The 15910-nt window shown below is 31.0% G+C and overlaps 1 protein-coding gene across 2 annotated transcripts in view; it reads right to left on the bottom strand.

Annotated features, from left to right (window-relative positions):
• Positions 1–300: 300 nt before the first annotated feature.
• Positions 301–15910, bottom strand: part of LOC136271704 (uncharacterized) — a 45156-nt gene continuing 29546 nt past the window's right edge. Inside the window, exons 4-11 of one of the 2 annotated variants that reach the window (XM_066072129.1) lie at positions 15388–15442; positions 11972–12099; positions 7164–7211; positions 6422–6478; positions 5747–5788; positions 5492–5523; positions 3629–3662; positions 301–3314 (exon numbers count right to left, since the gene is read on the bottom strand). In XM_066072129.1, the coding sequence (XP_065928201.1) occupies positions 5495–5523; positions 5747–5788; positions 6422–6478; positions 7164–7211; positions 11972–12099; positions 15388–15442 (359 nt within the window). In that variant the 3' untranslated portion in view covers positions 301–3314; positions 3629–3662; positions 5492–5494. The remainder of the gene's footprint in view (positions 3315–3628; positions 3663–5491; positions 5524–5746; positions 5789–6421; positions 6479–7163; positions 7212–11971; positions 12100–15387; positions 15443–15910) is intronic. The other variant, XM_066072130.1, reaches the window with a different exon arrangement.

Below are 15910 nucleotides of genomic sequence, written 5' to 3'. Positions count from 1 at the left end.
GTTCGCTTGTGTGTCTATGTAGACAATTAACTCGTTCATGTACGATTCTCGCATATTTGTTTTATGAAATTACAAATAAATATAGCACAGAGCTTGTTTAATTTCATACCAAATGACAAAATTTAACTTATTAAAAGTAATCTAGTTATTTTTTTTTCATAAAATGATTAAATTTTTAGCTATAAGAAAAAGACGTTTTTGAGGTGCTGATATTTTGCATAAAATATCAAAAAACATTGTCAATGATATTAAATAGGCACTTATGAACTCATTCCCGTATATAAGTTAATATGGTCAGAATATCGTTTCATATGACCTTTAATTGCATTATTTGATGGGTAAGAATACTGAAATATGTTCATTAATTCATCGCTCCCTTGCGATCTCATACAAAATACACACGCTTTAGATTTAGATGCAATAGATTAAAGCTCACCACACGGGATACAAAAAACTATGATGGAAAACTTCTGTCCCCTTTGTAAAAGTTAGTTTTCTATCAAATATGTCGACATGCAAGATAAATATGTTGGCATGCAAGATAGTTATATCAATATGCAAAACAACTATTTTAACAAGCAAGAAAATTGCATTCTGATAAGAAGTTAAAAAATACAAAAACTACAAAAATGTTTAACCGCCTCTCATTGTTGCGTTAGAACGCGATATATTCTCATAAATATATTGTTATATATGAATTTTTTTAAGGTTTAGCCATTTATTTATGACAACAAAATTTATTTAGTGACACCATTTCGACATGTTTTTGACGTCTTAAGCACTTTAATATGTTAAAGCCGAATTCCGCAATGTCGCGCTAAAATAATGTGTATAAACTATGACGCCAAAATTAAATGTCGCATAATGTATTGCAACATAATTGTGTTTGGCGAATTCACCATGGCGACTTATCTAAGTTAGAGAGGAATTTTCACTGAAATTTGAACGACTAGAATAATTACATGTAGTTTACCGATAGAATGCCATGATATGGTGAAGGGATGGTAAACTCCCTAGATGCTTCAGAGTTTAAGCTCTGGTTAAGACCATATACATGTATACAGACTGAATTTAACTTATTTCATTTTAAGAAAAACATTTCTTATATCAGGTACTATTCATTTAACAATTCAAAAACTGCATTCTTTGGGTTTTGTTACATGTATATCCTTTTTCGTTACCATCAAATAATCTCAGCTATTAAGGTTCCCAACTTAAAGGTTTAGTCTTTCCTTTTGTTTTACTTTTAAATTGAACTTTAAGAAGTATGTAGAGCATTCGGAAATGCATATTTTTCTCAGTAATTTAATATTTAATCTTTCAAAAGCACTTCGAATTATGTAGAATCATAATTAATTGGGTATATATAAAACTCTGTAACTATACATTTATACAAGAATTATTTGAAACCTAATTAAAATCTACAAAACGTTTCTTCGTTTTGTATTACAAATTTAGTTTAACTAAAATCATGTATTGAATAAAGTATTTACTAAAATAATTTAAAAAAACCTGTTTAAATCTTTGTTGTATCATATTTGTTTTATCTTTGCATTCGTTTATTTACACTTTAAAGCTGTTGTTTTTTTTATTCCTAAAGAATGTGCCACGCCTCTGTTTCTCACGCTTATAGAGCTTTGCAGTTAGCTATTACGTTTACTGCACTATATTATTGTGTTTATAATTGACATTAATTCGACATACTTAAGTTGACATTCCTTGTGAACAGACAAGGAGTCATCAAAACATGGACGCGAAAGCTTCACAAATTATACAATTTCAACATAATAAATTTTCAATATAAAAGATAGCGAGAAAATATCCACGCATTTATCTAAATGCGACAAAATTATAACGCAAAATAATAGTTTGACTTAATCAAAGTCAACAAAGCTTGAAATGAGCGGTTAAATCATCCAAAATATTTCGATTTGTATGTTTTTTCTTTGTACAAGTCGACATAATTTTGACAATATATACATTTTATAGGAAGATGACACTAATCTTAATTTGCCGTTTAGAGCTTAAACACAACATCAAGAGGCGGTTATACGTTTCTGTAAAAAAACACCAAATATCGCTAACGTGACTGCCAACATGTAAGATGCTACCTGTTTTTGTCCACATGCAACTTTGCTACGTCAACACAAACTTATTTATGTTAACATGCAACTTAGATATGTTGACATGCAACTTGTTTATATTAACATAACTTACTTGCATGTTGACAAAAATAACGTACTTGTTCATATTAAAGGGACTTGGACACGATTTGACTTAAAATTTTCAAATTTCATTTTTCCATTTTCAATGTTTAATATGAAAATTATAGAAGTTTATAATGCTATGTCAAAATTTGAAAGTCAAATATCAAGTTATACGCAAGATACAGAGTTCATAAATCTTTGTTTTGTAAACAAAGCTCGAATATTGTAATTTATACATGTGTTGTATTGGTGTAAGTTTCGATCAAATGTATCTTTCTTTTGTTGATAATAGTATTATGAATATATTGAATTAGTTTAAATTGTTTTTACATGTCATGTTGTCCAAGACATGGTAATTCTCTACATTACATTTTTGTAAACAACTACACTGTATAGGACTCGAGCTTTGTTTACATAACAATCAATTCTTACCTCTGTATCTTGCTTGTAACTCGACTTTAACATTCAATATTTTGGTCAATCATTTAAAATGCACACCAGTTAACCATTTTATACATAAAAAATAAAAATAAAATTTTTGATCTCAAATCGTGTCCAACTCCCTTTAACATAAACCACTTACATGTCAATATAAAAAAGTAGCAATAAGCATGTTGGGAGTCACATGTGGGCGATAGCTCAGATCTTCTCTGATTCTTATTTGAATAAAATTTTCGTGCATGTCAACATAGTTATGTTGCATGTTGATATAATTATCTTGCATGTCAACATATTTTTCTTGCATGTTAACATTCTTGTTAGAAAAATAACTTGCACGAAGGAGACAGAGGGATGTCATCATACAAAATGATGAACAATGTTGATAAATTATTCTCAATCTGAACGTTAAAATCTCCGAGACTAATTTTGCTGCATTTTAAATCTTTCCTTGCAGATCTTCTGTTTATTATTTTTAAGTATTCAATCAAAGATTTCACTTCTGCAAGATAATATTCTAATGTATTGACTCTTGTGAAATGGATAATTCTGGGTTATCATACCCGTTTATGTACATGTAAGTTTGTAAGCTTGAGTTGGTTGTCTGCTTTTCTGTTTTCAGAGTGAATAATTGCAAGTTCTGTTAATCCATCACTATGATTGGCAGTCCTTGAAAAAAAAATGAGTTATCAAAATCTTTGTAGAGCAAATATACAAAATGGCATAAAACGATAATATACAATTTTTAATTATAGATTTCCTTGATTATTTTCTTATTATCTATTTTATATCATTTTAATGATGTTTCTGGATACTGTAAAATACAATGTCCTTACATAGTGTTTTGGAAATCGTTTTGCAATATCTAAATAATTCTAGAATTCATTATTGACTTGCAGTCAAGCAGTTACAAAGACTTAAAGTATATCACTTAAAATATTTAGTTAAATGATTAAAACATATTTTTAAAAACTCATAAATACCTGCTTTGAATCTTCTTCTGGTTTCAAAACGTTTCTACAAAATAAGAAAAAAACCCATACTGTTAGAAAACAAGCGACATGCCTGGATTTGTTTTATATAATTATGTTGGTCTTTTTACCATTATTCAAGACCTCTGATTAGCATTCTTTATGTTATTTGTTCATTGACAATTTTTTTCTTATTTTCCTTGGGACAATCTGTTTTGTCCCATACCTCTCAGTGTGTAGATAGGGCTTATTTCTACTCCATCATCGGAAACCATAAGAAATACAAACTTGGTGCTTTATACGAATGTTTTTAGTTTTCTCAGAGGATCCTTCAATACATGTAAAAAATCATACCGAGTTAATCAAATTTAAAGCTCCCTTCTAGTAGTATTGCCCTGAAAGTTTCTCAGTTACAAATGTACGAAAAAACACAACTTGGAAGCATTCATCATAGAAGCATCGGACCACTTCATAGGGAAACGTCTATCATCGCCAATCAAAATGACAAAATCAAAGGGCAAAATTAATTAAAAACCTGAACATTATTGAGTTTTGATACATTTCTTTACAAAAGTGGAAAATAATATAGTTGTAGAATGTCTAAAAATAGAGTCCTTAAGCCCCTACCTTGACATGTTATAGAGTAATTATCCCAGCTCATTGTAAGGAATGCTTTTTATCGCTATACTATAAAACCATAAAAGATGGAGACTTGTTACTTTTGCTTTTTTAAGTTTCCCATACGCTGCCTTTACCCTTGATATTTGAACCATACTTCAAAGACTGCGTACCACTTCCTTGGTCGATCAAAATGGCATTAATGTCCTGGGCTGCATTTTACAATGGAACTTATGACTCAAGACCAAATTAATGAAAGCATATTTATAAAAAACTAAGAAATGTATGAAATATAATCACTGAAATCAAAATAAGAGTAAATAAATGGTTCTACATTAAGTTTGTAAGTCAATGAGCATTCCATGAGACTGAAAATATTTACAACTAATTTGTAAAACGCAGTACCGGTCATTACATTAAATTATAAAATAATATGGGTTATTACCACTTACAGACTACGGAGTAACATAGTAACCATTTTGCAAATATAACCGATAGACTACGGAGTAACATAGTAACCATTTTGCAAATATAACCGATAGACTACGGAGTAACATAGTAACCATTTTGGAAATACAACCGATAGATACGGTCATCATTTCATTTAGTGAATAATTTATTAATATTTTGTGACTTCAATTAATGTTATTCATACCTGCAAAATACTGCAGAAATAAACGACCACAGAAAAAAACATGTAAAATCTTCCTTCACAATTATGACAATTCTTTCAAAAATATTATTTTCAAAAACTGATTGCAATTGCTGTACTCTTTTTTTCTTTTTTTTTTCTTTCTAAATGTATAGCTCATGTATAGAAGTGTGTGCAATCTGATTGCCTCCATCCCAAAGCAACAAACAGTATCTCTCTAAGTTTATACATGTGGTAATATTAGAGTGACTACCAAAAATAATACGGACCAGAAACTTCTATGACTCCATAAAAGCTTTAACTAACAATTAAACCCAATGCAAACTTACCAGGTAGTATTTCCTCATTAGAAATCGTAATTTCTCTTGTTTTGATTGCTTAAACTAACTAAGCTTTGAATTTTTAATGTTTAACACTAATCAAATTTATCAAATCAAAGATGTTTCTTACTATCTTTTAACTTGGACAACAGTCAGCAATTAAATGCATATCGTGTTTATCTAAAACATATATCTAATACTCTGCAATAATTCTTTAATTAATAGCTACATCTTCAGATATTCCATTAATAATTTGAAAATCACTGCAAATATATCTTAACTTACCTTTTATGACCTCGAAGGAAATGCAATGTGCCCTGAATAATATGAAAATTCTTTATGACAGTTTTCTTCCATGCTAATTTCACAAATAATTGTTAAAAATTAAAACATATCCATATCCCATGTTCCTCCAAGTTTAACAGTGATTCTTACAACATAACTGTTTACAACATGCATAAAAATACTGATGTGAAATTAATCTGAACACTGAACTCAGCAACTATACTTATTTAATGGTGATTCAAAAATGTATCATACCATTTCCAATGATTTGTCTACATGGTTCAGTAAGGGATTGCTCTGAAAAATAAATTGCAATATCTAAACAAGTTCATGACCATGTGATATTATAGGGTTGTTAATATTTGTGACAATCTATCTTTGATTGTTTATCTAATATAAATCAAATTTCATTTATGAATCTAGGTATAACTTTTATTCATTTATCTGTAGTATCATGTTTCATTTAATAATCTAGTTTCTAGTTTGATTATTTTATAACACCACTTCTTGACTTTGTATTTTGGAGAGGGTTTATATAGGCTTTGCCTGTTGCCTAATCCATTTGATTACTCAATAAAATATGTTTAAATTAATCTAGTTTCAAGCTTCAAAGACAAGCTAGAATCGAGAGGATACTGTGTATCGGGGTAATTTTGGCCCCCATGTAATTATCGCCCTTCTATGCTTTCAAACAGTTTTCCACCATCTTGAATTTGCCCAAACATGGTTATGTTTGAAGAAAGATAATCTGAGACACTGGCATTCGCCCAGTCCTAAATTTGCCCTCTGGCAACAAGGGCGAAATGAGTGAAAATAAAACATAGGCAAATATTTCCCTGTTTACAGTGATAATGCACATTACAAAGTATAAGCCGTGAAATCAATGATCTGTCAATTGCATTGTACATGATCTTAATTAATATATCATACCAGTTTCTCTATCCGCTGTGTAATTCAAAGGATACTCTTCATTTTTCTGATTGATATCTATCAAAAATTATCATATAAATACAGTTCAGCAAATAATTTCATAGTTCTGGAGCACTTATTGTTACTTAATGAACAAATTTTCATAATGTTACAGGTACATGTATGGTAAAAATGGGATTTAAATACCGGTAAATAGATCGATTACGTTTATTTTAAAAATTCAGGTTTTTTTGAAAAACCATAAATTACCATTAAAAAATTCACATAACAGTTATATACATTTTTTGGTTACCGTTTTGGTGTTATCATACAAATAACTATATATAAACCTATTTCAAACTTTGAGCCCCTTGGTTTCCATAAAAAAGTGCACACAATCTGTCAAGCTTCAAATACAAGCTAGAATCGAGAGGATACTGTGTATTGGGGTAATTTTGGCCCCCATTTTATTTTCGCCCTTCTATCCTTTCAAACATTTTGCCCCATCTTGAATTTGCCCAAAACATGGTTATGTTTGAAGAAAGATAATCTGAGACATTGACATTCGCCCAGTCTTAAAGCAATATGAGCTGTATTTTTTAGAATTTGATTTTTTCTGCAAAAACCTGATATTTTTGTCATTTTATTAGAAAATAACATTTTTCATAAACAAAAAATTGATAATGCACATTACAAAAAACAAGCTGAGAAAAAAAATATCTGTCAATTGCAATTGTAAATGATCTTAATTAATATATCATACCAGTTTCTCTGTAACTCACAGGATACTCTTCATTTCTCTGATTGGTATCTATTAAAAATCATCATATACATACAGTTCAGTAAATAATTTCATAGTTCTGAAGCAGTGAATTGTTACTTAATGAACGCTTTGCAATGAGTTTTGCTCTAATTTAATTTTGTTTTTGTAGAATATTACAAGTACTAAGTAGATTTTAATTTGCTAGTATGTAATTAAGTAAAAACTTAATACAAAGCACATTAGTGATTTCTTATATGGGTTTTGTTGTAATTTCTAAAAAATAAATGGTTAATTCCACGCTTTTTTTTTACTGAATGCATCGATAAGTAATCATAGTTTACAACTAAGTTGTTCATTGAATTCTTATAATTCCCCACATTTTCATGAATAAAAGAAACGTTTTATTTCAGGTTATGGCTTATAAAAACTGATTTGTACATATGAAAAGGAAGAATTAATATTCTCAGTTACAATTGTAAAATGTTTTTGGTTTGATCATCTATCTGTCATATCAGCTGACAATATCATAGTATATGGAAACATTTCTATTTGGGTCCACATTAGCTACCTAGATAGGAACGGAGGGACTCTAAACTGAGGACTAACAAATAAAGATGTTAATCCCATTCTTATTTTTGTAAGAAATATCATGGGGCCCGTTTCATAACGAGGCCTAACTTTTGGGCTTAACTTTAGTCTAGTCCGAGGACTTACACTGAAACTTAGTGGGGCGTATTTTGCATTTCATAAAGCGATGTAACTAAAGGCGTACACTTCAGACTAAAGCTTTGGCATAAGTCCTTGACAACGCAGCACTGCACATGCATAAAATTGTTTCTATTACACTGTTATGTACAGGTTTATGTAGCATGTGAAAATATGATCAATTTTAGAGAAACTAGAATAATTTTTACTTATAAATATTTAAGATTTAATAAATTTTTGTTTCAAACAAAGGTTAAAATGTTTAAATAATATTCCCCTTCTTTCAAGAGTTTACTGGACAAAAAACACATAATATCAAAATAAAATTATACAAATAGATAAATCATTAAACGGAAACCAAAAAATGTTGAAGTGTATATGATTTTCTGGAATACCAGCGCAAGGAGTATTATTTAGTGTCAAAAACACATGAAAATGTATAAAGTTTAATTTAATATTTTTGGTTGAAGTACATTACCTGTGTAATGTGCTAAAAAGAATCATCAATATATCATTTCAAGTAATTAGGTAGTCCAAAATATATGTTTTTTATTACTTTTATCATATTGCAAATTTTGAATTTACAGGGTCGGTGTAAATTTACAAGATGTCATATTGATGTTTACATCCGATTTTCTGACCTTTGTCGCTCTTTGTCATTGCGCATTTCAATTGAAATGAATTCTAGGGGTTATAAAACAAAATTAATGCATTTTTTGGTTTTAATCATTTTGCAATGTTTTGTATTATAGCGCAATACAATGTATTTTATACATGTACATGTACTATAATTAAATTATAATAAGTTACACTTTCTGTATCCAGTATTCAGAAATAATAATTTGTATTTATCATATCAGTTTGAATTGCAGACTTGTCTAAACTCTAATGGGTTTTCATTATTGTAGTTAAAAACCATGTATCAATAACATATCTTCACTTAAAGTAGAATCACAAATTAAAGCTGCTTGGTCCGATTTTTTATCAAATTTTATGCACACTTTTAAACGATGGTTATGCTAAGTATATGTATAATAATAGACATTGCAGTTGTTTACCAGTCAATTAAGCCAAATTTCAATGAAGAAAAATACGTACACAATTTGCTAACAAAATAAACGAGATAAAAGGGTACCGAGTTATTTCGCCTCATGTTAAAATTCACCCCTGACGGCGAGACAGGTATGGTTGTATTACGACTTTGACATCGCTTTAAATAAAGGTCGAAATGATCAGGCAAATTACAAATAATCATGTGTACGTTTTGTTCGCTTATATACCTGAAGTTTGCTTTCTTTAGAATCGATGCATAGCATGCGGGCTGAATAACCCCAATTGTTCGGGGGACGAAACCAAACGGTTTCCTTTTCTAAACATTCCCGTGATGCATTTTGGTTTGTTGTTTCGTTTGCCCAAAGAGAAATAATTTTATTTTATTTGAATATTTCTAACTTTGAAAGGAGACTGATTCTGTTGGTGTAAATAGGAGAAAGTCCATAACTTTTGAAGATAAATGGTTTGTTTAGATAAAAAAAATTATACTGTAATAACGAAAAAATCGGACCAAGCAGCTTAAGTTTATGATTGTGTATTATAGTTTAAGTGAGTTTAATCAGCTTTAATTTTAAGTATTATTTGCATTCAATATTAATGCATCTACAAGTACATACATCGTAGGTTATAAAAATAAACCGTTCATATACCGGTATAAATTTCAAAAAAATATTAGCTATTTTCTCTGGAAGCAATTTTATTGAAAGATTTTTAAAAGGAAACGTTATTACTAAATGTGATGTAAACTTGTTCATGGTAAATAATGTAGACAGAAAAAATCGTTTAGAAAAAAACATTATGTAAGTTTATAAAATGCAACACATAAAATTAAAATCAATTCCGGACAAACTCCTGTGACAATCAAATTCCAGAATTAAAAGCATAAATCGTTCTTTCTCAGTATCTGAATTTGACAATACATGTAACGGCATTAGTAATAAAATACAATCGTCGTTTCATAATATCCTTACTTATGTTTACGTCCGAGCTTACGCCTACTTATGAGTGGACGTAGAATTTTGGCTTAACTTCAGTCGGACGTAAAGATGCGCTCTTTAATGATATGCAAATATTCGAACGTATTAGTCCCGTATTTACACTGGCGCAGCAATAAGTCTGGACGTACTACCCTTTATGAAACGAGCCTCTGACATTTAAAAAATGATGCGCGATCCTCATTTCTGTCAGCTACTGTTTACTGTACTCGGCAATGATCTCGCCACAAATTTTCAATAATTCTGAATTATCTTCCTTTGAAAGAGGATCTGGCCCATTTTAACAAACTTGAATCCCCATTACCAAAGAACGTTTTGTGCCAAAGTTTACAGACAGACAGCATACAGACAGAAAAACGGATGGAATATGAGCTTAAAAAGACTAAGCATTTAAGAACTAGACAACATTGAGATGGTAACCATCTCTAAGGACCCTGCTTAATTTTCAATCTGGCATAAACCTTTTAATTTAATCTGATTACCCATTACATACAAGCATTTTGGTTCAACCTTAGCAACATTAAGGAATTTGGAGATAATCTACAGTCTAAAACTGATTATAAAGAGATCTGCTATGACTTTCACATTGACTTAGGTTCAAATGATAAAGTCACTGGACACCATCAACCCAAAAGCTCTGTTAATGTGAAGTATGGGCCAAATCGGGCTTTGTGGAGAGTGTAAATAGTACTCTGAAAAAAAATTGCATAATCCAATATGACCTTGACCTTCAAACTTCATTCAAGGTCACTGCTCACCCTTTGACCATTGGCGCACTCTGTGAGTGAAGTTCGAGCCAGATTGGACTAAGGGAAGATAAGATATGCTCTGGACAAGGATTTTTCATATAACTCTGCTATGACCTTCACCTTCGATGAAATCATGTTTCAAAGTCACTGCACACCCTTTGCCAAAGGCACTCTGTGGGTGAAATATGAGCCAAATTAGGCCAAAGGGTGAGAGTACTTTGGACAAGAAATATCAGATGGACAGATAAATGGATGGACAGACAAAAGGATGGACAGACTAATAACTATAAGGCCTCCGCAGAGCAGGGCCCTAATTCGGTTTTACCGAAATATGCTGAATACATGAAACATATATTTCAGTTTTAAAAGGATCCACAAAATTGAATACTGAATTGCAATATATCTAAAAATTAACTAGAGGTACTGTGAGCAAGCTCACAATTAATACTCCCCGCTAAGAAAAAATCATTACTCATGTATTTTTTCTATTATAGAAAATATTGGATGAATCTATTTCACTGTCCATTTTCTATAAATAACAACTGCTCTATTTTTTAAAACTGTTAATGCTAATATGAATACAGAAACCAATTTTTATTCTTTAAATTCCATTTCGTTCAAGTTAACTGTTTATGCATAAGAACATTTGCATCCTTATGTTAACAAACATGACTCGAATCATGTCAAGCAGCCATTTAATATAAACATTTTGAATTATTGGCATACTGAGCCCGATTAATTTTTAAACAATAACCTTGAACTTCCTCAATTGACCTTGGTTCAAGGTCATGACACAACCTCTGGTTATAAGCAAACATGATGTGAATTAAGAACTTCCAATATTTGTCCGATAGAATGATATGGACTGGACATGAATTTTGCACTCTTCTGCCAGTAACTTTGGCCTTGCCCAAATGACCTTGGGTCAAAGTCATGACACACCCTAAGGTCATAAGCAATCTTTGTTTAAACTGAGAACTTCCAATGTTTCTCCATTAGAAAGATATGGACTGGACACGATTTTTTTTCACTTTTTCTGCCAGTGACCTTGACCTTGCCTAAATGACCTTGGGTCAAGGTCATGACACACCCTTAGGTCATAAGGAATCTTTGTGTGAAGTAAGAACTTCCAATGTTTCTTCGTTTGCGGGGGGGGGGGGGTATAAATACACCGATAGAAACAGCCCATTGTTAAATTTATCCAAGTCAATGCTGTGACTTTAAATAAGTCTAAGAAAAACCATGCCAGGAAAAAGTAAAACCACAGTATTTATGCATATTTACATGAATTTCAACGACAAATTACCTTTTTTTTTTATGAGAGAACAGATCGCTTTCCCGTGCCTGAATGTTATGCCAATAACAGCAATCAATACTAGACACACTAATACTATTAATATTGGTAACCATACATCCTTTGATGACCCCTCATCACTGAAAAAAGACAGAAAAAACTATCAATGACAATATCCTAGATAAAGATGTAATGTAATCCTTAACATGCTTAAAAACAAACTTATAAACAAATGAATATAAAAAAAACTTACAAATTCAGAAAAAAAAAAATATTTCGTCTGTTTGAATCAATGTGCAACATGCTAGAAATTAAGCTCATAATATTGAGATACTGTTTTTACTGAATATAAGAAAAAAAGACCCAAAGGTAATCATGTATTACGTATCAACTCTTCGTTTTGTCCCTATTATGATATTTTTCAGATTTTTACATTTAACTTGATTATGACATGCCCAATTGTGACAAGGAGCACACGGAGGGTGTGACCGGTCAGCAGGGGATGCTCACTCCTCTTAGGCACCTGATCTTTTCTCTATCTTTAAAGAGGTCCATGTTGCTCTGCTTTGAAATTTGTGTATAATTTTTGGATTTTTGAGATGGTTGACAGTTTTTTATTGTCATATTTTCATTAGGCTCACCGAGAGAAGACAGCATTACCCTCATGAGACCACATTACTATATTACAGTCACGTATTATGAAATTAAAATCATAGTTAAAAATCTTTAATAAAATATTGAATACTGAAATGTCAGTTAAAATATCAATATACAAAACATGGGTTTATTTGAACTTGGAATAATTATAAATCATGATAATTAACTGAGTTTTGCTGTAAATATCAGTTTTCACTCTAGTAGATGCTGTCCTAAACCCAGTAACTGGATGAATATGTATACAAAATGCTTAATATTATAAATAGTTATATAATGATTAATTGGTTTAGTTTTAATAATTCATGTTTTAATTGTATATTCTTATTGTTCTTTTTTTAGTCATGGTTGTTAATTCTTTGGTAATTTGCTATTTATGCAGTGATTCTGGTGCTATGCAATAGTATATGAGGGTATCTGAGGGGTTAAGACAGTTGTCTACGCCTGTCATCAACTAACTCATCTGCAAAAAAAAACTCAGGTGGCTAGTATACATGTTTTATTCAAAACAATCTTCCATATCCCATCCCCAGGTGCAGACAGAATTTCTCCCTGCGAGCATTTGAACAAAATAACAAATCATCTTCTAAGCCACATTGTTTTCATAAGTTATGTTCTATCTTTTGAATATTCATCCTCCGTTATTCATTCCTAATTAACTTTGAATCACCATCTGGCATTTATCAAGTTAATACCAAATTCATTTGGGGCAAATCTGGGGCAAATAAATGGACGATATCAGTAGTACATTGCATGAAGAATTTAATGGTACTAATTGTTTTCATAGAATATGCGCATTAAGGTTAATCAGTCTAAAAAAGCGCAAGTTTTGTTTTGCAAAATACAGTAAATTTCTTATTTTACCAGAGTACATGTACTTAATTCTGCAATTCTGACCTTTCCATCAAATCCCGAGAACATGAAATCGCTAATGCCAAGTTTTTTCCATAGTTTCATGTAGTTTACAATGTCCAAAAACAAAAGCAAGATTTTAAAATTCGCGCGAAGTGAATTTTACGCGATTTTACCTGCAGCTAAAAACGGGGTAATTAAATTTTAATTATGAAAAACACCTTACATGCTGGTCACATAAAATATAATACAAGATGACTTCTTATATCGTCTCTTTACATGGCTCAGACTTTCTCCAGCACAAGGTACTGACCTCGGAAAAATCAAGAATATTAAATTTACATCGAGATCAAGAGTCGCCATTTTCACATTTAAACCAACTACACCACTTCACTTTACGGGGCTGGTTAGGGTGTTTAAAAGACAATCTGGGGCAAATAAATGGACGATATCAGTAGTACATTGCATGAAGAATTTAATGGTACTAATTGTTTTCATAGAATATGCGCATTAAGGTTAATCAGTCTTTAAAAAAAAGCGCAAGTTTTGTTTTGCAAAATACAGTAAATTCCTTATTTTACCAGAGTACATGTATTTAATTCTGCAATTCAGACCTTTCCATCAAATCCCGAGAACATGAAATCGCTAATGCCAAGTTTTTTTCATAGTTTCATGTAGTTTACAATGTCCAAAAACAAAAGCAAGATTTTAAAATTCGCGCGAAGTGAATTTTACGCGATTTTACCTGCAGCTAAAAATGGGGTAAGCTTTTTTAAAAGCTAAGAAAGTCAGCCAGCATAATATTAATATTTAGGTAAAAAAAAAAAGAGAATAAATAAGCTATTGTTAAAAATACAATAAACAGTCAAGCTTTGTTAAATGGGACTGTTTAAAACCTTCGGGATAGCCATGTATTTGAGATATTAAAGGGAAAACTTACAAAATAAGTGGTTGGGACTTACAAATCACTTCGACATATGCATTGTATTTGAGATACAGGTGTTTGGGATATCGAAGATCACCTATATATGTATATAGTCTCCAGAACAACCATACATGTAACAACTGTGTGTAAAATTAGCATGTATAATTATTTTACGACTGAACGTGAAGAAAAAAAAATACATACAGTACTGAGTAACTGAAAATACATGTATAAGCGTGTAATGGACTATACTCCTCATAAAGTAATCTACAGCAACTATACATGCTGTCTTTTAGAAATTGTAACTTAACAACGATTGCTCTCTGCAATTCCATTGTCCCTCATCGCATTAAACCAGTACTTCCAGTATATTCCTCTCCAACATAACATTAATAGTCTTGGATAATCCCATATCTATACGAACCGTGCCTGCTGATGATACCTGTAGACAATCGTCCAATACAGAGGAGTGACTGACAAGGCGCAGTTTGACCTACAAACTAGCCAGTTTCATAACGTATACGAATTTCTCAAACATGTACTGTCTAATTCCTTCCCAGAATTCAAATCCCAATTCCAATTCCAAGCGCATTTCAAGTTTCATACTAACTTAATTAGTAAGCGCCTCAGGACTGACTAATGAGTGTTCTGGCCCTAGCCCTACATTCAAATCTTTATTGGAAGACATGAAATTTTTTATAGATGGCTTTATTTTCTTTCTTAATTTGCAGTCAATTGTATTCAATATTAGCAGAAGGAAAAAAGAAGATATTTTTAAAAACATTAAATGCATAATCACTAAATGACTAATTTGCCTCTGCAAATCGTGCAAATGGTTAAATAGGTATATTTTTTCATTGCTTGACCCTACTTCTCATCACTAGTTGAGGTTATATATTTTGAAAGAAAAAATTATAATAACACAGTCACAAGAAATTTGAAAGTATTTTAACTACAGATACATTGAATGAAACAAAGTTAATATTAAAGTTCATACTTATTCACATCAGTGGCACTTGTTGTCTTTTTTGTCAACCCATAGCAGCCTGGATCTGTACAAGAACAAAAATACAATATCATAATGATTTATTAAGACAAAATGTGCAAGAAGCACACAGGCTATAAACATCACTATCTATATTGTTCAAATACAAAATTTCTTGAATTGAAATTAACATGAACACACTCGGGTGTAAAATGCAAAAAGATTCTAAAGGTTGGTTGCTGGGGTTGGAAAGGGGGGAGGGGTTGGGGTTGGGGGGTTAATGTTGCCATGGTAACTGGGGCTAAAAATGAAAAAAAAAGCAAAACTATTTTGAAACTATTTTAAGGGTTTTGCCTTCTCTTAAAAACTATTAAAGACAAAAAAAATAACCTATGTCCTATTGTCCTATTGTCAATGTTAATGTGTGAGAAGAAAATTGAGGGAGAAACGAATATTTAAAATGTTACCATTAAAACAGTATAAAAAATAAAATCATCTTTATTAAATCTAAATGGTAAAGTATAAAATGTGTTTA

This window comes from Magallana gigas, chromosome 9 (assembly GCF_963853765.1).
Source record: "Magallana gigas chromosome 9, xbMagGiga1.1, whole genome shotgun sequence".
In the NCBI taxonomy this organism is placed as follows: domain Eukaryota; kingdom Metazoa; phylum Mollusca; class Bivalvia; order Ostreida; family Ostreidae; genus Magallana; species Magallana gigas.
The sequence above is the reverse complement of the archived record's forward strand: the minus strand, read 5'-3'. Positions and strand labels throughout refer to the sequence as shown.